The 27,615-nt window shown below is 41.9% G+C and overlaps 1 protein-coding gene across 38 annotated transcripts in view; it reads left to right on the forward strand.

The window, feature by feature from the left end:
* Positions 1 to 27,615, forward strand: part of trol (terribly reduced optic lobes) — a 331,282-nt gene that overhangs the window by 200,477 nt on the left and 103,190 nt on the right. For 24 of the 38 annotated variants that reach the window (XM_084599338.1, XM_084599340.1, XM_084599355.1 and 21 more), the window contains 20 exons: positions 1,872 to 2,006; positions 3,167 to 3,316; positions 3,879 to 4,010; positions 5,526 to 5,651; positions 5,799 to 5,927; positions 9,438 to 9,563; positions 11,961 to 12,068; positions 13,117 to 13,230; positions 13,380 to 13,496; positions 13,770 to 13,904; positions 15,082 to 15,189; positions 15,500 to 15,688; positions 19,302 to 19,421; positions 20,714 to 20,821; positions 21,140 to 21,247; positions 22,769 to 22,876; positions 23,612 to 23,722; positions 24,934 to 25,047; positions 26,442 to 26,555; positions 26,654 to 26,761. In XM_084599338.1, the coding sequence (XP_084455464.1) occupies positions 1,872 to 2,006; positions 3,167 to 3,316; positions 3,879 to 4,010; positions 5,526 to 5,651; positions 5,799 to 5,927; positions 9,438 to 9,563; positions 11,961 to 12,068; positions 13,117 to 13,230; positions 13,380 to 13,496; positions 13,770 to 13,904; positions 15,082 to 15,189; positions 15,500 to 15,688; positions 19,302 to 19,421; positions 20,714 to 20,821; positions 21,140 to 21,247; positions 22,769 to 22,876; positions 23,612 to 23,722; positions 24,934 to 25,047; positions 26,442 to 26,555; positions 26,654 to 26,761 (2,460 nt within the window). The remainder of the gene's footprint in view (positions 1 to 1,871; positions 2,007 to 3,166; positions 3,317 to 3,878; positions 4,011 to 5,525; positions 5,652 to 5,798; positions 5,928 to 9,437; positions 9,564 to 11,960; positions 12,069 to 13,116; positions 13,231 to 13,379; positions 13,497 to 13,769; positions 13,905 to 15,081; positions 15,190 to 15,499; positions 15,689 to 19,301; positions 19,422 to 20,713; positions 20,822 to 21,139; positions 21,248 to 22,768; positions 22,877 to 23,611; positions 23,723 to 24,933; positions 25,048 to 26,441; positions 26,556 to 26,653; positions 26,762 to 27,615) is intronic. The other 14 variants (XM_084599360.1, XM_084599363.1, XM_084599365.1 and 11 more) reach the window with 6 other exon arrangements.

Consider the following 27,615-nt stretch of genomic DNA (forward strand, 5'->3'; position numbering starts at 1 on the left):
CGCTTTCACAGAGGTTGCTCATAGTAAGACATTTTTTTAGATGATAGCGCTGGCAGCTTAGAACAGGTTGGCATCAATTTGTGTATAAAAGCTGCATGCAGGAATGAGTAAATGGTATGAAAATGACACACGGAATTCGCGACACAGTTAAGTGGTTATACATTAGGCTACCATGGCAGCTGAACAGCTTCAAATTGTTCCCAGCCGGGTGACATTTTAATGTGACGAACAACTGGATCCGATGCAACATCACGGTAATGAGAGCTCTCCATTCGAGTGGCCTTGAACCACCGTCACTAAGTTTTTCGGGGTACACTCCAGTGTACATCCTTGCCGAGCAAGCGCTAAGTGCTGACATGGTCACACTAGACATGGCAGTATATACTAACTCTTGCTGCCAAATTGTGTGAAGCGGAGCTCTTATATCCTTAAAATAAAGCGCTTCTACTAAGCCAACGCCTCCCTCAAAGCGCGGCCAGGCGCAGCTCTCCACGCGCGGCTGTCCCCGAACGGTGGCGCTGCGGCGGTGGCGACTGGAAGTAGGCGCCTCCCGCCGGTTTCGGGCGATGTAGCAGGCCGCGCTTCCATCGAGCGGCCGTGACAGTGGCATCACCACAAGTGCAGTAAAGTTCAACTAGGAAATTTGGAGCATTGTTTAGCTAGCTCTGACAAAGACTGATAATAGCAAGGACAGTTCACCTTTTAATGAAACAAAATGCTCGGTCTCCGGTGTATGTAACCTCACATTGATTGTAATAGAAATGCTATGAAATGTCTAATTGTTTGATTAGTGGACATGCTTGTTTTTGTTTCTTGATGATGGAAACAATGTTTGGTGGTCGTGACAAAACTATGGTCATCTTTTCATCTCGGTGGGATTCCTCTGCTATTGCATAAATTGCATGAGACGGAGAGAGTGCAAGGCTCTGCAAAAAAACTAACAACCCACATGCAGTGTGTCTGCAACCAGCTAGTCAGCTAGCCAGAGAAAAATAAGGCTCAATGTTAAGAATGTTGCCATTATTTCTTTGCTTTATTCGTCATTACAATGGCACGGTTTCTTTTGCAACGGTAACCTTTTGCACGTCAGAGTATGCTTTGAAGGGAATGCAGATGGCAGTAAAGTCTAGTGAAGACCTCTTAGAAAACAGTGGTATTTTTAACAGCTAGCTTTTGTGTACTAGTATGTACTGGCTTGGTGAGATGCGTCATGGGTATAAGCTTCACTGTAGTTTGCTGCATTGGCTAGTTTTAAGATTTTCTCTTCTGAATTAAAGTAGAAATTTCTTGCTCCATTAGTAAAATGATAATTTCCTCCATTTCACCATAACCTTAAAGTTCTAGTTGGCTATCACTCTAAAGGAACCCTCTTTAAGGTATTTGTTCATACTTTGAAACTTTGCTTTTTCTGTGAGCTTATGATTTTTGTCCCGGGGCCATTGACATTAGGAGAAATGCTTACCGTACATTTAGCATGAATGCAGGTCTTGTCTGATTGCTGGTTAATGATAGGTTAACAGTGAAAAGTGAGTTAAAACACAAAACAACTTTTTAGTTACTGATATCAGGCTTTTTATTTTAATTTATTTATGGATGGCCTAATTGGGCAAGATGGGCTTGCGTAACTTTAAACTTAAGGCAGTCTGTTGTTTGGCTGTTCTAACCTGATTCGATCTTGTTGAAACTTGTTCCTTTTGGTGTCGCGTTGCACATGCGGATATATGCGCAACGTGGCAACATTGTACAGATTAATTCTTTCTTTTGACTAACCTTTGTGTATTTGTTATGATTTGTCAGCTTCTAACATAACAAAAATAACATTTGTAATCAATGATCTGTTCAGTTCAGTTTTTTGTTTCATTATTGTGCAGTTCCTTCCCTCTGTGGTCCTGGTCACTTTGTATGTGATGGCCGACGATGTGTTCCTTTGTCGGGAAAGTGCAATGGTCATCGAGATTGTGCGGATGGAAGTGACGAGCAAGACTGTCACAAGCATGAAGGCGAGGGTATGGCATGCAGAGCTTTGCCTAGTCCTAAAGCATTGTTTTTTTCACTGTAATAAGATTATCTTCGAATCTTATCAGGTCAACTGAAAACTACAGAATACGATATCAGTGCTGTTGTTGGTGCAGCTGTCTGTGCCGATTTCCTATCTTGGCATTAAAGTGGAGATTAAATGTACTGGTTTCCTCCTATATAAATTGCAGAGAAATTATTTAATGCTTTTGCATATGCCCAAATACCTGCAAATTAAATGACTGCATTGAAGGTTTTCTTTTTTCTTGTTTTAGGTTTGCTTTGAGGAATAACATGAGAAAATGAACAAAAGGATTCATTGGAAAGTGTACAACATTACTAGATAAGTTTCTCTGCTACTGTAAGTTGGGCTACACTGGAAGAAAACAAAGGAAGAGAATTAAAAAGCAAATGAGGATGCAACAGTTACAGCCCCTTGCAATAACAAAAACTATGTGTGAACAAAATTTCTTGCCATTGCCTGAATTTTTTGCTCAAAAACTGGCAACCTTAATGCTGTGCATATTTGTGCTGACTCCATCAGCTCTGGTGTGGCTGTCTAAATGCATTCTTGTAATGATGTCTGCAAGGTTTGTACCTGAGCATAATGCTGAGTGAAAATATACTGATGGAAACTGTTGCATTCGTTAAAGTGTGAGCCAACAACCAGATGTCGAATTTTGGCACAGAAGTACTTGCAGAGTTGTGTGCAGTGCTGGCATCTCTTGGTACAGGGTACAACCCTCTTGCATTGTACCTTGCTTAGTGGGCGGTACTGATGGTCTCCTGAGCCATGAGAGATCTCTAGCACGCATGAGGTAGCTAGGCATTTTGTGCTACTGTGTAGTGCTCAGAGTGGTGCTTCCATTTTTATTTCCTGCTATATCCCGGCCTCTTTCTGGGGGACATTACATCGTCACTTACTTCAGTCATATGTAACCTTAAACGGAGTCCAATGGTTAGTATGGCAAGCATGTTGGACTTCTGAGAGGTGCTGCCATGTGTAGCGTATTACTACAATGGCAGCATGCTGGAAATTTCTCGAGAGTAAGGTCAAGCACTTGTACTTGAACACTTTAATGTTGGTCGCAAAGAGGTGGCAGGCAAAGGTCAAATCTAGCTCTTGGTTGAGTAACTGGATCTCTTTCAGGGCACACAGACCACGGAGGATTCCAGTGTGGCCCTCATCAGTTTGTGTGCGACGGCCGGAGGTGTGTTGACAACCCCAGAAAGTGCGATGGTCGTCGCGACTGTGCTGATGGTTCTGACGAAAGGGACTGCCCAGGCGTGGAAGGGGAAGGTAATGAGAAACTGCTTTCCTTGTTTCGTTTTGCTGAGAATATTATGAGCTAAAGGCTGCTGAATTGTCTACAACAACTGCGAGAAAAAGGCAGGCAGAATGTTTTATGTGAAGCTGCTCAAAGACTCTGCATTGCTTTGTGGTTATTTAATGCAGTCTGGAAAATCTGTGCAAACGAGCCGCCTTTGTTGGCACATGCCAGATGACACTTTGTGCTAGCTTGCAGCATCAGCAGGAGACTGGAGGAAGTATCTTCACCTTGTTTGAGCTCTGTTGCAGCACGTGTTCGTTTCAAGGTGCAGCCAGGGGCCAATTAGGAACAGATTGGTTCGCGAATAACCTGGTGATGCTGCCATCTTTAAAAACTTGCAGCTTCTGCATGCTCGTGCTGCTGTTTTGTTCAATGTTGACTCCGGCACTGAATGGCCCACTGCCAGTTTTTATTGAGCCTAATGCATGTAGAAAGCTGAATTGAGCTCTGTAGCACTTGTTGTGCAGTTTTCTAAAATGGGCCGGCACGTTGATGAGCTTTTCTTGTGAAACTGGCATGCTTTCTTTGTAGACAAAGTCGTGAATGCATCTGGAAGCCCTTGCAACTCATCAGAGTTTCATTGTCATGATGGCTCATGCATTCCTCATGCATACGTATGTGATGGAGAGGTAGACTGTAATGACAGCTCCGATGAGTTTTGTGGTATGTTGCCGTTGATGCTGCGTTTACTGTGTGCTGTGTGCTCTGCTTTTGCGGCAACAAAGCATGACTCCTTTCCACAGCAAGGCAGCTTGCACAAACTAATTCCAAGTTGGCAGGTCTGTATTACACTTGTTGTGTGTTGTAAGGCAAATATTTTTAAGTTCAGACAGGCAAGATTGTGCTTATCAAACACCTTCTGCATTGTTCAAAATTACCGGCCCACCACTTTGAATGCAACATGCTCTCGTACTACATCACTTCCAAGCATTTATTATGTAGCTCTTGAAAAGTGATATTTTGAGGGCTGAATGGCATATAGTATATTTTGGGCTAAAGGCTTTGTCACATTGGGTCTGGGGTCCAAATGCTACCTTGGAACCTGCCTTGTTTCTTCGTGCTTATTCTCTTTTTGGGAAGAACTAGAGGAAAGTCATTTCGCGAACTTTCAAATTGCTTGCCCACTTCTCATTTCAGTAGCTGATAAAATTCACTGCCTTGCTGTTTCCCTAGGTGACTGGAATATGTAGTTTTTTTTCTAGCATTTGTTTTGTGGAACTTTATGCAGTGATCACCCTAAAGGGCTGCCTTCTTTGAAGATTAACGTTTATAGTGTTGTAGTCTTTGAGCATATACTTGTTTTTGCATGCAACATTGTGAAGTGGCTAAACCGGTGTTAGGCATTTTTTTTAATAAACTAAAAGTGGCCATCCATTGTTTCACTATTTTAGCATGTTGTGCCTGAAACATGTTGACGTGCACGCATATCATGCACAAATCTTCAGGGGACGATTTGTGTAGTTAATTTTCAACCCAAAACTGGCATCACATTGTAACTGGGACTTTAATGAGACATTTCTTTTTTAATGCACTCAAAGAGGATGTGAATGATGCAGCGTACACATGTAAGTTGCTTTTAGACATACAGCGGAGGCTCTTGATGATCCTTACTTTCCAGGAGTCCTGAACTGGCTTTTATCCTTGTTACTGCAGTTAACATGCTTGTTTCATAAACCAGCTTCACCAGCTATTTCCACCTAGTGCAGCCTTTAAAAGAAGGGTGCTAAACGGAAAATCAGTTGACGTCAGCTTCTTTTAAATCCTTTCTTCTCATTGCTTGAATTAAACAATATGCATGGCAAATAAGTACATGAAAATTTGTATGAGATATTGTACGTCATTCAGTTTTCTTTAAGCAGACTTTCAGCTTTCCTTTATGCTAACCGTTTGTTTCCAAAGCTGTTTGCTTGTATAGCCAGTCCACTGCGGTAGTTTTGAATTCAGTATTCCCTGCGATTGGTATATACTTGTAGTTGATCTACTTAGCCACTTCATTGCTAAAATAGTTGGTGCACATGGTGGCCAGTGTTGCTTATGCTACTAACGCTGTAAGTGCCCAGCCAAAACTGATCAATGCATGCTGTCACCAATGTAGACAACTGTAGTGCATTAGCATAGAATGTAGCTTGCATGTCTGTGCTTTCTTAAACATCTCACCATTCTTTTGTTGCTTTCTAGACGATCATCAGTGTGAATCACACCAGCACAAGTGTGATGGAAGACGATGCATTGACATTTCAAAGAGATGTGATGGGCATGCTGACTGTGCCGACCGCACTGATGAGGAAGGCTGCAGGGTAACAGGTAGGGCTCAGAATCACTCATCTAGTGTTCCCTCTAAGCTGTACTGCAGACAGCTTAAACATTCTCGCATGATGGCTGTAGGGCATTACCACATATATATGGCTTGCATTGCTGTGCTTTGTGCAATACCCTCCTCTTGCTTTGCAGGCGATCATCAGTGTGAACCACACCAGCACAGGTGTGATGGAAGGCGATGCGTTGATGCTGAAAGGGTGTGTGATGGTCGTATTGACTGTGCTGATCGCACTGATGAACAGGACTGCTCGACACAAACAGGTAGGCTGCAGAGAGAGTCAAAGTTGCTCTTGTGAAACATGCTGCACTGTTCAAGTAATTGCAAGTCACAGAAAGCTGCTGACTTCTCTGCTAGCCACAATATACAAGCTGTTTGTGTTAGGCAGGATGTGCAGGCATCTGTGTCAGAACTGTCACCAGTGCTGTTCTTATTTTAATGTGGGGAAGCCATTGCAGTGGCTATAGATTTGCACATTGTCAGCACTGCAGGAAATGAGCTGTGGATGCATAAATTGTGATGCATAAATTCTCCTCCCAATACAAGAGTGACAACTGCATGGGCAATTTTAGTGAAAGAAATGTGTGCGTTGTCTAGAACTTGGATATAAAAGAATTAAAAAAAAGATTGGCTTAACTGAAATTTTAATGTATAGGCATTGCAAAACTAATTTACATTGGGAAATGGCTACTGCTTCACTGTGGTAAAACTAATGGGTTTAAGGAATGGCCTGATGGCATTAGGCCATATGAGCATGACTTGTCTGTAGTTAAGTCATTCATTGATTACTTTTTGTTCCATCTTTTATTAAATACCAAATATCACTCAATTTTGTTTCCACTTTTAATATTTGTTTTGTCAGATTAGGTGAACACAAGTGGATGAATCACTCTAGAATAATTGTTAAAGAGGTTTCTATATTGGCATTTTGCAAAAGTTTAAAAAGGTTGAAACATGTCAAACAATACTATGAAACACTATTAACCTACGAAAAGCTTAAATTGTTGCCCAGCCATGCAGTTGAAATCTCATTATTTCATCTTTGGCAGGATGTACAGAATCCTTTGAATGAAGACAGAATCGCTGATTATTTGCATAGTACAGAAGGGCATTAATCGCATTGGAAGGCTTTGCAGTCATGCAGACTTCATAGCAGTGTATTTACATGATTGTATGTCTAGGCATGCTGCTGGGAGAGCCTCCGAAGAAAGCCAGTGGCATACTGAAATTTGAAATCTCCTCTAATCTTCCTGAAAATATTCTCAATCCAGCATGTGTAGCACTGCAGATATCTGCCATTATAAGCTGAGCAGAGAGAGCAAAGCACAAAAAGAATGGACACCATGCTCCGAATTGTATCATAAAACCAGTCCGGCTCAGTTGTGCGCTTTTTTTGGTCGCTGCTCCACCGCGACTGCTTCACAGCAGAGGATTGAGGGTAAGGGACCCAAAGGCTGTCTTTTCCAGTGACGTCACCTGTAACTTGGGGGCTTCAAGGCAGAATTTTTCAAAAATCAATGTCCGTGGGCTCCAAAAGGTGCAGGAATGATAGTTTTAAAAATATTTGAAAATAATTGGCTCACTTCTATGGTCTTGTAGTCGGCATGCACGTTCAGTGACGCTTGCTTCTTTCAGTGCAACCATTGGATGTGCACTTTCTAAACCCCTTCGCTGTGTCGCTTTAACAGTGTAAGAACCATTGTAGCATTTCTGATATATTTAGTTTGCCTTCCTTGGCAGTGATATGGTTTGGCTCTGACAGTAAGTCAGCCCCTCGCCATCTTGGATTTTGAAATATAAAGAAACATGTAGACGTACAATCATGTAAATACCACATGTTTACTATCTCATGTAGAGTTGGAGCAGTATTAGTCTAAGCAGACAATGCGTTCCAACTAAGCCAAGAGTTGAAGTCAACATCTGCTTGTATTAATGGTGGCCTATTTTGCATCAAATTTTGTAGTGCAGGGGCTTGGGATAGTATCCAACCAAGATACTCTATTGCATAAGTTTGTTGTGTGTGCAGTGAAAGCCTGGAACTTGTTCCTTATTTGCCAGTTGTTAGTGCAAGTCTGTGTTGGTAACTGAGATAATTGTCATCTGATTTAAATCACTTGGAATGTGAAAATTCTACCGCAATGTTGCCTCAGTTTATGTGGGGCCTTGTGATGTCTGCACTGAAGTGTTTGGATGTCAGAAGTACTGCTTTTTCAGTGTATTTATGTAAAATAACCCTGCACTATGATGCGGCTTATGAAATCTTAATGCATACAGCATTGGTTAACCTGTTTTACTCATGCATGTTTTTGTTGTAACGCTTCTACAAAGGCGCACATGTATTGCTCACCCTTCATTTGTCTCCTATTCCCTTTCTCGATCAGTGGTTTTCACTCATTGTTTTTTTTTTTCAAGGCTGAGCAGAAATTGGCTCATCCCCCTTTGCCTCTTCGTACTGTGTACTATACTACTTTCTCGTATCAAACATCACACAAGCTTTATAAATAAGCTGAAGCTGAATGTTTCATGCAGAAGACCAATGACTAATTATGCCTGATCTTAGCATGTTAATGGTAGGCATGCACATCATGCCTCTAAATATAGTAATGAAAGGAGAATCTTCCTAGGCATGAATTCAGGTCCATGCTAACCTAATGGGGCATTTGTATAATGTTCTGAGCTACACTTGTGAGTTCTGTTTGGTGTCACTTTGTCACGTTGTTAATTTGCGTTTTGCCCTGCAACTAACTGGCATTCCTTTCACTTGGCCTGCTATTGTTTTCCTTTGTACATGCTCCCTACTCTCTCTTCTTACCCACTCTTTCCCTGTACCTCCTTCTGTGCACACGTTGGCCAGTGTGCACACCCAGTGAGTGGCAATGTGAATCTGGCACTTGCATTGCAAGGTCATTACGCTGCAACGGCTGGTTAGATTGCCCATATGACGATTCTGACGAACAGCAGTGTAGAAATTGTAAGTGCTGGTGACACCTTCAAGGCATACACGCACACAATCACAGACATGAAAACCTCCTAACTGGCTGTTCCTACACTGTTGCTTTGCTTGGACATGCATGTGCGTTGTCTTGTTGCTGTGGTCAGCATGTTCTTGTAAGGCATGAGCGTATGAAAATCTGTCATGCTGGTGATCGCATGGAAAAGCTCTTTAAATTTCTACTTGTTTTTAATTTTTCCTACAGGGGACTGCGACACTAGCATAGTAGCACAGTGGAAACGAGCCCCAAATTTTTTTACCTGGGAGATTTTCAAAGGCACTTTTTTGTGAAAAAAAAAAAAAAAGCTATTTCCAAGGCATGGACCGTTAAGTCAATCCTCTCACTCTCTCATCATGATGCAGTGATAAATTGTCACTATGATGAGCAGCAGTAAATGAGCACTTCCCCTGTAGGCTCAGAGCTGAACAGCTTTATTAGAATAGACACCTCTAACAGAATGACAAGAGCACAGTGAGTCCTTGTGGGACATATTGGGCCACTCTTATGCCTCACTCTGTGTGAAAGTGTCTGTTGTGGGCATCCCCTGGAGCTTTGCTTCCCTCAGTGTACCCTGTTTGTGCATGTTGATTGAAGTGGGTAGCCTGGGGAATTTGGTGAACTTGCTTGCGCTGCATTAGCTTCTGCACTGCGCCTGTACAGGGTGGGGGGATGTATGGGCAAGGGAGCTTGCACTGTCACTGGCACAGGCTGTGGGTTTGCGCGTGCTGCACCTTGGGTGGACGTTGCCGCAGCTGGATCTTGTGGATGCCGCTTTTCCAGCACTGCCAGCTGTGGATGACTGCACTGTGGACGAGTTTCGCTGCGGTAGGGGCAAGTGCATTGCTCGGGCGTTGGTTTGCAATGGCAGGCGAGATTGCACAGACGGCTCTGATGAGAGGAACTGCCGTAAGAGCACTGTCTCTCCCTTTCTTCTATCTCTGTTTGCACCGAAAACAGCACTGCTAGACCCATTTTGCTCATTTTACGTGGGCATGTGCGTTTTGATGAGGCAGTCACTGATTTCCAGTGTGTCCTCTCCTTTCTTCATTGTTACCCTCGATTCCTTTTTTCTTTTTTTCTTGAAGCACATACTCATCAGTTTTTTTGCTTTTTATTTAAGAGTAGCTGGATCTTATGCATTGAGTATCTTGATCCACTTCATACAATGTAGTATCATTCCTCAAATTTTAGTTGCTGGCCTTCGTTATTAAGGTACTTGCATTTTACTTCATTATCTATAAGCTGTTGCCCGGTCCTACCAAATAGCTATAAGCCTTGAAGAAGTAGTAAAACCTCGATACTTCGAACTCAGTTAATTCAATCTCAGATAATTCGAATTTTCGCTGTCTCGTAGTTTTAATATAAATCTGACAAATTATTCGAAGCGGCAGCTTGCACCATCCTGGTCAATTCGAATAATTGTGATACATCGCACTCTCACCGCTAACCAACGAAATGACTGCGTAAAGAGATATCAATGCTTGATCTGCATAGCACCCTAATCCAGAGCTCCCAGCACATAAGAAACCATTCCATAGTAAGACCTGCTGACTGCCGAAGAGTGCACTTGGAGAGAACACATGCTTCACTGCAATGTATGCAGATATGAGTTTCAAAGTAACCTGCTCATGGCACTTCAAGGTACGGCTAGACTGAAGGTAGCCGTGCATGAGCTCGTCACTCCTGTCCGACCTGGCCGTGGTCAAGACAGTGTCAAGCTGAGGCCTAGCGATGCGACTATTCTTGTTCTTGTCTGTGATGGGTTGACTGTGCGCAACTCCAGCCTGCATGCACCATATTTTGTAATAGTTATGCAGTGGCTAGAGAGCTAAATTATCGGCCCCTGTTATTTAAGTACAGTCGCATAAAATTGAGCTTTTCTTCAGAAGCATTTATCCAAAATGTGGCCGTTTGCTACCTTTGGGCGAGCAGCAGACAGCACAGTCCCTGTGATGGTGCCTGTTTCTAATAAGACTCCTGCGGGCTCTACATGTAAAAAAGCAATTAATTCATATATAAATTGGCTTTGATATTGTGCAGTTTGCCCACCTCATCTGCACTGGCAGTTACTGCTTTGGAAGAGCGGTAGGTAGCACAAGAGCAGCTTCAGATTGTAACCTCTGGGCATAAGCACGCCATGAAATCCAAAAATGCTTGTCAGTGTGGGTTTTCCAAAACGGGCCACACTCTAGAATGGAAGGTAGGATGGAGCTCAGTTTCGCTTCTGACTTCTACCAGCATCAGGACGTTCATAATTCACTGAGCGTGCTGCGATGCTATTTCGTGGGAGACTAGAAAACTGTGTGATGGCAGCACGAAGAAAGTTGTATACGTAGCATGTTCTTTCAATAAAATCTTGCTGAGGCCTGATCGTTTTGCTGTATACAGTTAAGTCTCGAACCGGGTTATTCGAGCATCTTTCATGGTTCCAGTGATGTCGAATTAACGAGGTTTTACTATTTGCCTATGCCAAAGCATGTCCCTTGGTCATAATTTAAAGTTAGCTTTGCTGAAAATACCTACTGGTTAGGTAATGAACTTAGTGTGCAGCTCCTTTTGATGTTCATTTGATGCAGCTGAACTTCTCATGATGTTCTAAATGTACTGGCATCTTTGATGCCTAAACGCAATTGTTGCGCACCTTGAGCAAGCCAGGCAGTAATGTATGCCTTGTGTCTAAAGGCTGGCAAGGTGTGATGCATGAAGGCATTGTCAATGATAGCGCGACAAAAGCCTGTGTAAGACATCCAACAGGCACCATTGTTTGTAGAAATCAATATTAATGCAGTGAGACTGGAAGTTGAGATTTGCAGCCATATTGGGGGCTTAGCGTGCCCTTGGTACACATGATTAGAAAATAAGCACAAAATGTCTAGCTCTTGTTTTATCACACAGGCGTGTAGGTCTGCTACAGCAGACAAGTCAACACTGTATTTAATGCACGTGCTAAGCAGCTTCTTATTATGTGTAGTTGCCATTTTACTCCAGAATTAGTGCTTTCGCAGTGAGAATGAAGCAGCACCCCATTGCTTAAATGCAGTGCACTTTCATCATTTTTTAGTAGCTATTATTTAATATTACTTCATTGCAATGGCCTTGTTGCATCATGTTGGCAATCTAGCAGTGCTGCTTTGTGTGAGTTAGGTGCTGTGCTTCTGTAGTGTTTCACTGTCCTGAGTTGCTCTCTGCTTTTGGCCTCAGTCCTGTTGTGTTGCTTGGTGTCAGTTGCATCCTGCAGCAGTTCTCATTTGATCTCCTTGCGGGCTGCAAAGCTGAAATGAGCCCTTGCTGTTCACACTGCAGCATGCCGGCAGGGGCAGTTTAGGTGCGGAAACGGCATTTGCATCAAGATGGAAAGGCGCTGCGATGGCTACCATGACTGCCAGGATAGGACAGACGAACTTGATTGTCGTAAGTGCTTGGGGATTGGCTATTGGCTATCATGGTGGAATTGGAGAAGTGTTTGCCTGCAGCCTTCGGCAAATGTGGGCTGCGGTGTTGGTTAGAGTTGTGCGGAGTGCGGGCTGTTTGCTTTGACACAGTGGCATGTTCGCATACAGCACATGGAGTCTGCAGTATCTGTGAACATGAATGAAGCATGCGAAATAAGCACTGTCTCTCTGTAGGGCTGCAATTTAGTTGGCCTGTTGAGTTGGCACATACAAACGCATTTTTTCAATTGGATTTCTTATGCTTTCCCAGTGTTTGGGCCAGTAAAGCACATTTATTTGATGCTGTTTTTGGGCCACTGCCATACAGTGCTCTTCAGTATTTTAACAGGGTTGTGTAACTAAAAATGGAAATATTGTGTGTTCGTCTAGTTCTGTTACTGACTACTAGATACAGAGGGAAAAAGCTCTAAAAAGCTTTGACCGCAAATTTCGAAGAGTAACATCACAATGCACCCTTTTAGAATATGCTTGTGTTGTGTACTTGCTTTGCATGAAGGCTGTATAAAGTTAAATTTATCTCGATATATCAACGTGTAGCATAAGATTATTCAATCCAACCTGGACTGCATCCTTGTAAAAATCTTCTGCAGTTTGAATTTCACATTTGCAGTTTGAATCGTTTTTTTACCTTCTTTGATAAGCTGTAAGCACGAGAGCATGCAGGGTTCAGCTGGCTCAACTTGAGGTACAATGCTTCACACAAATGGAGAGACCACGCGAATTGAAAAAACTGCATGCCAGTAGGTATTTAACGATCTGCATTGGTTACCCCCTATGATATGCTTGCCTGCTTTCTAGAGTAGTTTAGTGAGGCGTGAATCTTTATGCACGAAAACGGCAGTCTTAGCTGATGCATGGTCTCTTCACTTTTGCGAAGCACTGTACATGCTGTGTTCTGAACAGAGTTGTCCTGAGCTTGTTAATGCATAGGGTATCTGCTCAGTTGTTTGGAATTCCTTAAAATGTGCTGTAAGAGTGGTGAGGAAATACCGTTCACAATATTGCAGCCGGGGTCTGCAAGCCCCAGGAATTCCGGTGCCACAATGGCACCTGTGTCCCTGAACGAGTTCGCTGTGATGGACGTAGAGACTGTCCCGATGGATCAGACGAAAGCCAGTGTGGTGAGCTGCAGCGATGAGCTGTTCCATCCTTAAGGAGTGTAAGGTTGCATGAGGGCTGGGACTTTGCAGTTACTGCATAAATTGTTCGAAAGGCGCATATTTTACTCTTAAGTCACCGGGGGTTTGGTCCTTCACTGTCTTGATTTCAGCTCCCAGTTGCAGGGCCGATCAGATTCGATGCAGCGGAGGTGGCTGTCTAAGCATCTCTCGAAGGTGTGATGGAGTTTCTGATTGTCCCAATGGAGAAGATGAGCTCTCCTGTGGCAGTAAGTCCTAAACGCGTTTTTTTTTTTCCCTTTTCTGAAGGCGCTACATTTAGTGCAAATAAGTGTACCTCTTTGAAAGTGCAGTTTGTTTTGTTGTGCAGTTCAGTTTGCAACAGAATGCCTTTGCATCAACTTGTTGAATCGCTGAGAATTTCCTGTCTTCCTGTCCGGTCTGTGTTGTTCAGCAGCTTTTTAAGCTGTGGGAATTGGGTTGCTATAAACCTTATTCTGCAGTGAAGGGACGGAAGTTTGATTCGCATTTTTTTTCTCCAGATGGTCATGCTTGCCGACCTCATGAGTACAAGTGCTTGAGTGGACATTGCATTGATTCTCGACAAAAGTGTGACCGCTTGAAGGATTGCCCAGATGGTGATGATGAGGAAAACTGTGTCCATGATCCTAAAGAAAGTAAGCTTTTGTATTGCAGAACTTTATCGTTTCTAGCATGTGCTGCTAATGACTGTCGGGAGGGTAATTTGTTGAATGGATTGTACCCCAAAAGTGGTTGAGCCAGTAAGCTCTTTATTTGCTCAGCCCCTAAAAAGGTTTAAGTGTACTGTTATACTGTTTTTTAAGCTTCATTTTTCATTTTCGTTGCTGTAATTGCTGCGGCAAGAGCAGACAATCACATTGCATAGTTAATGGTGCTTCCAATGGTGCTTTTTACGTATAGTTGACTGCATTTGTAGCCTAGTGATTGTGGAGCTCAAAGGTACAAGTTTTCATCCAGTCTGCAGCAGCTTTGACGGGCAGAAGAGTTAATGTGGCTTGATTTTGGCACGTATTAAGGGACATCCTAAACATGGCCCTTAATACGTACTGCACATAGAGAGATGTTCTGATAAGTTCATACTTTCATTGAATTTGGAGCTTTTGTAAAAGTTTAAAAGGTGAAAATCGAAGTAGTATAGTATTTGCTGTCACCCCCAGACCTGTTTCGCAGGCAACACTGCCAGCTATTTTCACAGGATGGTCTTTCAGTACAGACATCAAGAATTTGAATTGTATTTTCTGGCTAATTCTCTTCTAACTGGTTTGTAGCTTTTCTAGTGTAATCACAAACAGCCACAGTCATTATAGCAGAATATGTTGTCCTCAATGTTCCTTCAATGACAAAAAAAAAAGACCCAAGGGAGTTGGAATTATTCCCTCCTTTGCAGAGAGCCCTCCTTAACAGCATAGTGTCTCATGCTGCCTTGCGCGGTGGTACAGTGGTTAGGGCGCTCGACTGGTATACCTATGGATGCAGGATCAAATCCCAGCCATGGTGGGCACTTTTTGATGAAGCTGAAGAGCAGGGTGCCTGTGTGCTGTGTGGTGTCGGTGCACATTATAGAAGCCATAAGGTCGAAATTTTCTGAGCCCTCCACTACGGTCTCTCATAGCCCAAGTTGCTGAACAAGCCTTTTGAAGCACTTTTTTTTCAAGTTGACCACAACAAAATTGAATGCATGCAGCTTCGTATAGTTCATAGCTGCAGGCTGCTAGTAATTTGCCCTTCACTTGTACATTTCTACGTTTATTTGTGCATGAAACTTGTTTGTTTTGTTGGGTTCAAATTTCTTTTTTTTTCTTCCCTTCTCAGCATGTAGAGAAAATGAATTTCAGTGCCAAGATGGAACCTGCTTGCCCAATTATGTGCACTGCAATGGCTATTCCGACTGTAGGGATTCGTCTGATGAAGCAGATTGTAGTATGTTTCGTTCTTTTGTTTTATTCAGGTGTCAGTGCAGTGTGAATCATTGTCTATTAAAGCTTAAGTAGCCATGTTAAGAGTTATGCTTAGTTTTTATGCTTCGATACTGTGCATTCTTTTGTGGCTATTGTTCTTTTTTTGCCTTTTTTTTGCACTTTCTTACATTCATGCTTGAAGCAGTAAACGTCGCACTTCGTAATCTGGTTTTAGGCTTGCATGTTGCTTTAGAGAGCTTGTGTTGTTTGGTATGCACAGTGGGAGCATAGTGTGCACGTGGCGCTTGCAAACCTGGCATGCTTTTTTATAGATGAATGCACGAGTACCCCTTTGAAAGGGTGTTTAATCTTTCTCTGTCACAATGGTGATGGATTCATTAACTCGTCGCATGTCTGTGATGACGAGTTTGATTGCGAGGATGGATCAGATGAGCCTTGCGATTGTGATGGTGGATTGGATGAACAATGCGATTGCAATGGTGCATCAGGTGAATTGTGTGGTATGTTGTTGCTTTTGCTTTGCCTTTGCCTCTACTTCTTCACAAATCTATAAAAAAGAAAAAGGAACTTATATTTTGATTATTACTCTTTTCTGCCCACAGTTGTGGCAACTTTCTACAAGAGATACTAAATCTTTTGACATTGTAATTGAAACGGGCAATAGCATAGCTGAGATCGATTATCCTTCATGATGCTAGTTTCAGTAAGCAAGGCTAAAGTATACTTCTAATATTGGCCTTGGCACAAAATTAATTTCAAGCACATACTTGGCTTGGAGATTGTTTCTGAAACATGTATTGTTTATTGTCTGCATTGCCATTTAGTCAACATTAAGCAAGCTGTCTGGCAGGATGCTGAGGTCGTTGCAGTTTGGCAGTTGTTTCGAGAGGGAATAGACGTGCTCTATGCTTCACATACATGGGAAGGAAAGTTAAAACATCTTGTGCATTGATTAAAAAGTCAGGCAATTTGGCCTAGTCTATCCAGTGGGCATTCCCTTTACAAGATGTACGCTTTTGTCAGTTCCTCATTTAACTATTCTTTTGAGTCTAGATGTCTCCCCAGTGCCAGCACCCATAGTAAATACATGTGCACTTTCAGAAACTCTAGCATGCCCAAATTCGGTATTATTTTCGCGGGATTTGCGACATCATTTTATTTTTAAGGGATGGTAGAAACTGTTACGATTTTTTTTTAGCACCTTCATTTCTTTACAAATTAGAGGTAAATATTGCGGACATGTCGATCTTTCTCGTTGTCTCTCGAAAAAGAAAAAAAACTGAGTGTTGAAATTTCTTCTACACAATTTTTCATATCTAGCCAAAGGTTTGTGTTTTACAGGCTATGAAATTGTTTTATATTTTTTGGGTACATCTAAAATTTGCACAAAGTTTAACTTGTACGACATGGCTCCACCGAATTGCTAGCTAGTGTGATACTGCTCTACCACTAGCCTCTTCTTCGCTTTTGTATGGGCATGGTGCGTTTCTCAGATTTAAATGGAATTGAATGAATCGAAGCTCTTTTGGTTTGCTTCGGCTACATTGCTTTTCTTTTTTTCCCCCTTTTGTCACCAAGTGATCAAGATCAGACTTGAGGTTAATTGACGCGGGTGTTGTCCTCTTACTGTGCCTGCTTTCTGTCTTTATGCGCCCCCACTTTACATTTTCAGTAATAATGCTGAGGATTATCAGAAATAGAAAAACATGGAAGCATGCTCTAAATGCGCCGATATGTAAAAATCAAAGAATACTATATTTTACTTGTGTGGGCAAAAAGCCTTCGAAAGAAAATTTCCTGTGGTGTAATAAACATTTAGAAAGTGCATGGCACAGAAGTACTGACAAAATTCTTTGTCAGCAGATCAGCAGTGTGGTTCTTCTTGGCCGTCACGCTAGACAAGGCACCCTGCACTTGAATTGGAATGAAATGATAGTGCACTTTGCAGCAGTACGGCAGTGAGATGTAGCAGTCAAACGAATGGCACATTATCTTTCCAAAATGCACTATTAACTGCGCAGTTTAATGCCATAGCAGAGCCTTCAGCAGATGTGCCTGTTTTACATTCCTTGTATGTATATTTTCCTCTTAATCAATTTTGTTCACTTATTTCTACACAATATAGCTTAGTTGTGCTAGAGTGGCACATTTCAGCAAGTTTATTCATGTTAAAAATGCGCTTGTACAATGGTTAAAAAATGAAACATGAAAGGGACTACTCTGCCGCATTTTATTCTATTTTATTGCACCTGTACAATCTTCCTTTACCTTTCGTCCTTTATTTCCTTTTTTTTGTGTGTTATGTAAATTGGAGCTTTACACCTTCTTAGCCACATCCTTCAGCAGGTGACTTGGTGCGTCGTGTTGGTGCTATAGAACATTCATGCTGTGCTAAGACTAGAATGAGGTGCACTGTAGTTGTCAACATCCAAGTTATTTCTTTGCACAGCAGAACGTTTTCTCAAATCACCTCAGCAGAGCAGATTCATTGGCCTTGGCATAATCTCATATTGGCTTAGACATCACGATTTTTACACACGCTCTAAACATTGCCAAGATGGGCTTGTTTACTGCTTCTTTGTTGTCATTATTCTTAGGCTTTTCATCCTAGGCGCTCTAGAAAATGGTTCATTTGCACGTCTATAACTACTGCTTATTGACAAGTAAAACTCCATTCTTGGCCCTGCTGGGCCAATTAGTGCAACACACCTTGCTAGCACATTGTACTCATTTACAAGAATGTCATATGCTAGTGTGCATTTGCAGAACTGACTCCAAAAGGCTTCTGTTGTAGAATAGGTGATTTTACTTCCTTTTGATAGTAAGAGCTGCCATCTGTGGACAGAAAAAGTCCAATATGAACTGCCTTAGATCTTGTGAGTTGCTGTTTATGTATAATGTGCTTGGTTTAACTCTTTCGTTACCGCACCTATCCAAATCGATCACCGGTGATCAATGCTTCAAATCTCCGATTTCGACATATTAGAATAGTTTCTCATGCACCTAGTGAGCCCAGTTGTTAGTAGAATCAATTTAAATTTTTCCGCTCTGGCGAAGTTGTGATTTTTGATAGCCCTTTTTGAGAACTAATGTGCATGTGTTGCTGTGAAACGGCGCATGGTGGCCGTGCTCGAAAAAAAACGAAACAAAATAATCCTGCAATTCGTGGTAATTCAGCATTGACATCAAATTTTTGTGACCAAGAGACTTTCAGCAAGTCAAATATCAAATCATATTGTCTGCTTTGCTATCTGACAGTGTTGAGCGGTGATAATTACCCGATAATGGTGCCAGCTATTTACCAGTGAGCTTTGACTTGGAGTCCGGGTGGTTTTATTTCGCGAAAACGCATTCCTGAAGGTCCTCTGCGTGTCTAACATGTTTAACAGGCCTTTACAGCTAGTTTGCAGCAGTTTTGGTTTCGTGCCTTATGCCATACTGTGAAGCAGTACCTGGTTTTCATAAGAAATGAGGCTGTTTCCACCTGTACTTTTTTATGTAACTGAAGTATGGAGGTGTACAGACACGGTACACCAAAATGAGTATTCTAAATTTTTTTTGTTAATAATGCATCCGTAAATATCGTGCCTTTTCCATCTTATTTTTATCAACTCTCTCAATTTTCAAATTTTCTTGTGTGTTCCCTAGTAAATTTTCTGCTTTGTAACTTGCGCATTATGGAATGCTTTTTCCAAAGACTCAATTTTATATGCTGCAATGTGTCCTGCAGTATTATTCAAACTGGCAAAAAAATATCTTCAGAGACCTATGAAAGTCATTTCCTCGTGGTAACGAAAGGCTTGATGTGCAAGTAAATGCAGGGCGTTTTTATTGCGGTTTTGATAACTGCCAACTTATAGTTAAAAAAAAACTCTCTGATACGGAAATACAATTGATATATAATGTTTGACAGAATCGACTACTGTTGCTTTTAAATAAAAATCAATATGCATGCTTAAGGCATTGCAGTTAAATATTACCATAGTCTAGTGCTTTTGGGCTTGCATGCTTGGCTTTTGGAAGCTTGTATACATGCTATATCTGCTTGTTGGAGAATGTGGTGTGCATGTAGTGCTTGCAAACCTGGCATGCTTTTTTTTTATGAACACATAGATGCCCTTCGGAAGCAGTGTGTATCAGGCTTTCAGTGTCATAGCAGTGGAGAATGCATTCACGATCAGCAAGTCTGTGATGATGAGTATGATTGCTCTGATGGATCGGATGAATTGTGTGGTATGTTGCTGCTGATGCTTTGCTTTTGCAATCTATTGCTTCCTGATGCTTCTGCATAAATATGCATAGAAGGAAATTGAATATTTAAACTAGGCATTCTCCTATTTGCCGATACTGTCTCCATACCTACTTGGCAGGCTTCTGTGTCATTGCTTTTTGGAATTTGCAGAAAGATGTGCAGTTTTTCTTGTGATGTATGTTTCTGGAACTTGTGTACAAACTTTCAAATTTATTTGGGTATGCTCTACCTGACAGTGTTTACCTTGCTTCAAGTGAATTAGCATGTTTCATACTGCAAATAAGGCATTTTCTTTTTTTATTCCATGTAGTTAGCACAGTAAATCTTTCGCAAAACAACGATCGGGGTAGCACATTGTCCATCATTTTTATGCAGACTTGTTACGAAGCAAGTGCTTAGTGATGTCTTTTTTTCCTTTTTCTCCAAAGTCGAGCATAATAGCAGTTTCACCTAAAAAATTTCTTCCATGATTTTTGGATGTTTACTTCTTCAGTCATGGCATTTTGTTGATACTTGCATCAATTTTTGCACATCCTTGCTAAAATTTAGCCATTGTTATTTTGTGCAAAAAGAAAAACTGACGCATTTCTTTTCCCGAATATAAAGTTCGAGATTTTTTTTTTGTCGATGGAAAGTTTTGAATGCAGTGGGTTCTTTCTGTGGTAACAGTATGTAATAGACATTAATGCCTATGAATATGTTTAAATAGACTTATAGAAGTTGGAAACAAGGCAAAGCTGTTCATGCACAGGCTGCGTAATTACACATCTGCAGCTTCGGCTGAAGCCATGGCTGTTTAGGGATTAAAATTTGTGGAGCACACATTTTGCTGCAGGAACAGTAGTTTATTGGTTAATGGCAAAATCTGAGACGTAAGGATAGCCGTTTATGTCTTCTTCATATTTTACTAGGTGTGCCCTTCATAAAATTCCTGTAATTGCCTTTGTAAGGTATTTAGGCTGGTCAGTTATGAATGAGGGAACTTCGTCTACAGCCTGGCACGAAGGACATGATGCAATGCTCTTGCTGTGTCATCTTCTTTGTTTTATGTCATGCACTCATTTCGTGGATCATTTTGTCCATGAATTTATTTGGGGGTTTCTTAAATGTGCCCATTAAATTTGGACTGCTTTACAATGTGGTTCACGTGTCAGAGGCTGGCAACTTTAGGCTTTCTTTTTTGTGCTGAATATTCGACTCTGTTCAGACATGCAGCATTGTAATAGTGTTTTTATGCCTTTGTTTTCTAACTTGTTGCTCTTCCCTTTATCAGGTTGCAAAGACAACGAGTTTCGGTGCACCAACGGAAAATGCATCGATATACGGAGGAAATGTGACAGGCGTGTTGACTGCGAGGACTTTTCGGATGAGGCAAACTGCGGTAAGTCTCTTAAATAAAATACATAACAGTTCTCTCTAAACAGAGGCCACCATGCAATCAGCTAAATGTTTGAAAGGTGTCAAGCATGGAATTTCCAATAACTGACTATTAACAGCCCCTTTTTTAATCTGAAACGTAAAATCTAAGGTCTTAAGGTTGTGTCGGCATATTTTTGCATATACACTACTTTAAGTGTGTGGATTGTTGCACAAATTTATTTCCTGACTGCCTTAGCTTATGAGAAATCGAAATTGTGTAAGAAGCATTCCATGCCGTTTAGCAGGCAATGTACTGAAGATTATGCAATTGGTGTTTCAGAGTGCGAAGACGATGAATTTCGTTGTGGTGATGGTAAATGTATTGAAGGCAGAAGACGGTGTGACGGTACGGCTGACTGCAGAGACTACTCCGATGAAACTAGCTGTGGTGAGTGGTCTTAGATGGCACCAACCACAGGGTGTTGTCCTCTCAATCATTGCATTTCTCGACCTGTTTGGACCATTTTCATTTTATTCCCCAAAGACAAGGCCTGCTCAAGCTTGTCCCTGGAAGTCTTTGGATGACTGTGTAATTTTTGTGCGATGGGAAGGATGTTGTATTAGGTAAGGTGCAGGCTCAGTTGGTATATGACTTCAACAAACACAGCTCACCACAAATAGGACAAAGTATACTGCCATCAACAGAGTGCTTATGCATTTTTCTGGTCTATGATGAACGCTTCATAATGCTCGCGCATATCTAGTCTATGGGCTATGAAACGAAAAATAGAATGGTAGAGGTAACGTTATGAGATAGCAAGCGTGTAGAGTGGGTCAGAGAAGTAACTCAGGTTACTGACATTCTAGTCGAAATCGAGAATGGGCATTGGCAGGACATATAGTGTGAAGAGAGGATAACAGATAGTCGCTTAGGGTAACGAACTAGATGCCAAGTTAAGGGAGGCATAGCAGGGAGTGGCAGAAAGTTAGTGAGCGGAGGAGGTTAAGAAGTTCGCAGGTGTCAAGTGGATGCAGCTAGCACAGGACCGTGTTAATTGGAGGGAAATGGGAGATGCCTTCACCCTGCAGTGGGTATAGTCAGGCTGATGATGATGATGATGATGCATCTAAAGTCAAGGTGTCTGAGCTGAGTCTTCCGCATCCTTATATAACATGATCCTGATCAAACATTTTGTGAATCACAAGTCATTTACATAGTGACAGGTCCTTACTATGTTGGTACAGTTCAGAACTTTTTCAGCGAACCATCTGCATGTGCAAGGAAAAGAATGTTACGTAGAGGTGCAAAACTGGAACCAATGCATACTCCTTGCTTTTGGACAAACAGCTCTTCGTTCCATATTGATAATGTTCAATGAAGTTAGAAGGCTTGAGTCTCAAGGAACTTCTCTGCTAATCTGACTTTCATTCTGGAACTGTATTATACCCATTGTTTCAGTACCTCCTCTTGCAGCTCTAAACAGAGAAGCATGCGGTGGCTTATAGTAGATTCGTCACAAATAGAAAATACTCTTTCTGGGCATGAACCTTGGAGGAAAGTAGAAACTTCAAGTTTCTTTACCCAGAATTATTTTTCAACAGTCAGCAAAGCAAGTCTCTAGTAGGTACCGCCCCATGGAGAGCTGCCATGTGCCTTTTTCTGACGCAGTTACCCTCAAAGGCCAATTGTACTTATGCGTCTTGACTGTGCGGGTCTGCTGTTCTTTGTCCCATTTTTGGTGCGCTGTTTTCATGAAGGCAGATTTTTTTGCATCTGCTAGTTTTTCACTTCGTGCAACAATTGATCTCTGCGGCAGTTTCTTTTCGATCTTGGTTAATGCTAGTTTTCAAAGCAAATGCTTCCCATTTGTCCATCATTTGTCTTGCATGACTGCATATAATTAAGCATGTGATCCTTGGTGTTAGTTGATCTCAAGACATGCCCCACTCTCTCCCGGGACTATTTCAGCCTGCAAGGACAACGAGTTTCGTTGTGGAGATGGAAGCTGCATTGACATCCGCAGAAAATGCGATGGAACCGCAGACTGCCGCGACTACTCGGATGAAAGAAACTGCAGTAAGCCGATTTGCTTTGCATGACAGCTGATGTATGTTAAATGTTTTCGTTGATCCTAATGAATCCGTCCCGCCATAGTGGTGCTGTGGTTATGTCACTCGATTACTGTGCTCAAGGAAGCTGGATCGAATCGCAGCTGCGGCGGCCACTTTTCAATGGAGGCAAAAAGCTAGGTGCCTGTGTGCTGTGCGATGTTGGTGCACGGTAAAGGACCCCAGGTGCTCTATTTCTGGAGCCCTCCACTACGGTGCCTCATAGCTTGAGTCTCTTTGGGACGTTAAATCCCACAAATCAAATCAAATTAAACCTAATGAACCCAGGTCTCAAGTTAAATGTGCAGCTCATTTTTAAACAGAACTGTTTCATTAGCAAATTTGTGTGCAGCATATGTGATAGCTGGCACCAAATATAGGGTAGACATATATGTTTTCTTCAAAGATTGTTTTGGCCACATCAGAGGTATTTGGGACATTAAATTGAGAATACTATTGGATTTGCAATTATCATTGATCTGCGTTAATTGAAATTGATATGATATTAACTTGTTACCACTATGGTAAGGTTACCTATTCAGATTTGTAATGCAGGCAAATTTTTCTTCAGTCGATGCTTTCTGCCCGACCACATGCACATATCTCAAGCACGCTGTACTACTGTTTTCATTCCAAATCTGTTTCAGTCAACATTTCATCGTTTTTGGAATTTCAATATTTTTTTCTGTTGCGCTGCTGCCAGGTTGCAAGAACAATGAGTTCAGGTGTGGAGATGGAGCCTGCATTGACAAATCTAGACAGTGTGATCGCACACCTGACTGCAGGGACCGTTCCGATGAGCACAACTGCCCTGGTAAGCTTACTGCATTGCTTTTATACCAAGCAGTCGCAGCCCATTCCCTAGACATTAACAAGCTGCTGTGCATTTAACATGGCTGTTTGTTATGACTGCAAGCAAACTGAGATCTATGGCAATAGGCTGGCCTTCAATATGCATCTTTTGCGCATTTTACTCATTATACAGTAAAATGTAGTTAATTAGGCCTTCAAGGGACCGGGAGAAATGTTCGAATTATCCGAAATTATTTCGACGATTAGCCGATTATTTGATAAAATTTTAGAGCAAAACACTTGACGAAACCGCAAAAGGTCAAGTGCCTCCGCAGCTCTTTTCACAGTGCGACACGATAGCCTCTTCACAAATAGCCCCATTGCTGTTTGTGGACGCTTTGCTATCATAACTGCAAGAGAGATAAATATTTGTGGGTGTTTATGACATGATGCCATCCGAAAATAACAGACCAGGGCCGTATTCAGTTTGCGTCGTTATCGAAGTGTTGCTATCTCACGTGATCTCGAGCCATCTGATTGGTCGAAATGCCAGAGCATGATGACTTCTCTTCTGGTTCCGTAGTGGCAACTCCCGGTTCCGACGTTTCCACCAATTGGATGACTTGAGGTCACGTGAGATAGCGACGCTTCGATAAAGACTCAAACTCGGAATACGGGCCCAGTGATGTGCAATGCAGTGTCTGATATTGCGCAATTAGCAGAAGCATGTGTTCAATTTCTGTGAGAAGGGAGGGGATGTATGGCATCAATTCAAGAGAAATGAAACTGAAACTATGCTGCCAGGCTGTATTTCGGCAATAGGGGAGTCGTCACATCTGCCACAGTGCGGACTCATCGGGTGCGCGATCACCACTGGTTTATGCGGTGAGGTTCAGAGAAGTCTATTTGGGCGATCTCTGACTTCATGGGTCATACCTCAACGCATCTCTATCCTACTTAATCGGTGCGAGCCTACCCACGTCTGAATCAACAAGTACCTCATGCTAAGGACTTGCATGATTGTCATCCAGAACTACACCCTTAGTTCTAATAATACAAATTTCTCAATTAACTGGGTTTGAACTAACTAAATTGTGCTGTAGCTTGGCTTTGGTTATTTATGGTGATCCTCTACAGTATACAGTACCGCTTATGGCTGCGCTGTAAATTTAAGGCGTTTGTTGTTTGTTGGCTCTTTTATGTGAGAGTTAAGCATGCTGTGTATCTGTCCAGTTCCAGGGTGCTCTGCCTCGCAGTTTAGGTGTGGTGATGGGCGATGCATTGACCTTAGCAGGAAGTGCGATGACAGGGTAGACTGCCCAGACTTCTCTGACGAAGCAAACTGTGGTATGTACTAATATGCCTTGCATGTATAAGATGAGCTACAGATATATAACTGCCGCAGCTCCAGTAATGTGCATATGGGCCTGCTAGGGGTGTGTGAACGTTATAAAATTTCGAAGAAAGAATTGGAACATTCCTCTATTCGATCATTCAAATAAATGTAATCGGGTATGTTCAGAATTATTCGAAACAACTAAAATGTTCTCAAATTTCAGAACGGTTCTCAGATAACCAGCACGAGATTAAAATAAAGCCAGACGTATTATTCTGTGATAATTGTTTCAAAAACGGGGTCTACACCAATGTCACCTATCATCCTATTGCAATCTGCATGCACAGGATGAAGGGTTCAGCTCCAAAACTCTGTCCATTCACTTGGCACTGTTCTTGAATGTTATACTTGTCTCCTATGGCTGGACGAGTTGGCACCACTTGGAATGGAAAAGCTTGGCAAACACTGCCTTGATACCCATATTTAGAGGCCATGGCTCGTACGTAGTGGTCACTTGTCTCATGCCGTGGGGAATGCCTCTGTAATTCATCCCTTCATTATCAATAGCAGAAGGTAATTTTTTTACATACATAATTCGATGATTAGAGTTAAACTGACTATTGTACAACGTTTTGAGAAATCAGTGTCTTGTACTTCAACAGCTATAGCTTTGCTGCACAAGTTAAAGCACCATACCTAAGCGCTGCCACTAGTGCCTCAATGTTTCTCACAGTTGCTTGTTTTAAAGAAATATTTCTAATCGTAGTAAATTTTGGTACAAATCTTGGGTTTCTATTCTACTCAGTTTTAGTGCATTAGCATCACAAACCCCATTGGGAAAACCTTAGCATATGTGTTGTGTGCACCTGTGATCACCACTTGCCTTGGATGACAAAGTGGAGAGGTAATTCTTTTCTTAATTTATAGATGAGAGGCTGGAAGAAGAAAATTGGAAGAAATTACTTCATTATTCGTTATCTATTTTGCAAAGGATAACTGAGCAAAATGGAAATGATTACTATTTATATCATTATTAGTACAAATATCTGATTTGTATAAGATTTGGTTCTATCTTTATTCTACTAGTGTTCAATTCGATTTTCTAGCTGCACTGTTCATATAGTACGGGTTGGTTTAAAAAAAGTACATTTGCACAACCCTAGTGCCTGTGCCCCTTTCAGGTGCCTGCACAATTCGTCTTAGTTAAAAAGCCTTGCTAAAGTTGCTCGCAAGCTCCAGAAGTGTTGCAAAGCTCAGCTGCATAAATTGCTGCCACCTTGCTCTGAACCTAGTCATTTGGAGTGGCTGTCTACTATAATCTTTCTGAAGCAGCTCTGCATGCCTAGTAATTGTTGTCTTCATAAAGATGCTTAATCATCTTTAATTCATCTGTTTTCTTTTTTAGTGTCTGATGCTTGTCGGTCAGACGAGTTTAGGTGCAAATCTGGCCAGTGTGTCAGACTTTCTGGAAAATGCAACCGTCACAGAGACTGTGCGGATGGAAGTGATGAAGACAACTGTGAGTGATTTCTTTTCTTCTTTTTTTTGGCACTGGAAGGCCACGCAAGGGGTTTGACACACGCAGCTAATTTTGGCAATGTGCATTCTCACTTTTAGGCTGCACTGCTGATGAGTTCCAGTGCAGGACCGGAGAGTGCATAGCAAAGAGCCACAGGTGTGACGGCCAGTCTCAGTGCCGTGATGGATCAGATGAACTAGAGTGTAGTAAGTACTCGTTATCTGCTTCACCACTTTCTTGCCAGACAAAGGGCACTGAAGCACATGAGAGGCACAGATTCTACTAGTTTCTCCGAAATCATTGCTAATGTCTAGATCTGCTGTATTACTGTTTCAAGGAAAACTGTCTGAGGAGCAGTGCTCATATTGCCAACTGAATCATGTTGCTATCACCATCGACCAGGATCTGCAATTGGCCTGCACCATGAAAACGCGCGCTGCTTTGTGTCTGCCGCAAGGATGCATGCAATTAACGGCATGAGCTCAGCAAGTTTGGGCTTGTCTTGACTTTTCTTCTGTCCTAAAATAACTGCAAACAGCCCATCCATGCTACACTGTTACATTTCCTCTTAAGCAGCTTTACTTATTGAAGCATGTTGGAACAAACCAGTACAACCTTTATATCTTTACATGAATGCTCAGGCCATTTTATATACATTGCACTATGGTAGCTGCACATGTTCGTGTGATTTCTATAGCTTAATATCTACACAGTTCTGTCTTGCTGACTGTCCTTTAGGGTGCCTTGATGCTGCCTTCTTAATGCTGCTGTCCGTCTCTTTCCTTGCACGCTGCAGGGGGCTGTGGTCGCAGTGAGTTCGGATGCGGTGATGGGAAGTGTGTGGAGGATTTGCTGAGATGCGATGGTTACTATGACTGTGAGGACTTTTCTGATGAACAGAACTGTGGTATCTACCTAATCAACACTTTTCTTTATGAAACTGGGGAAAGTTTAGAATAAAAGCTGGATAGGTGCAATAGTATCTTGCCTTCACACAGGCTGCTTCTGAACTGATGGCCTAATTCTACTGGTCTTCCTTTTTAAGTGTACTTTAGGCAGT

The sequence above is a fragment of the Amblyomma maculatum genome, chromosome 3 (assembly GCF_055883805.1).
Source record: "Amblyomma maculatum isolate TAMU_Amacu chromosome 3, ASM5588380v1, whole genome shotgun sequence".
Lineage (NCBI taxonomy): Eukaryota > Metazoa > Arthropoda > Arachnida > Ixodida > Ixodidae > Amblyomma > Amblyomma maculatum.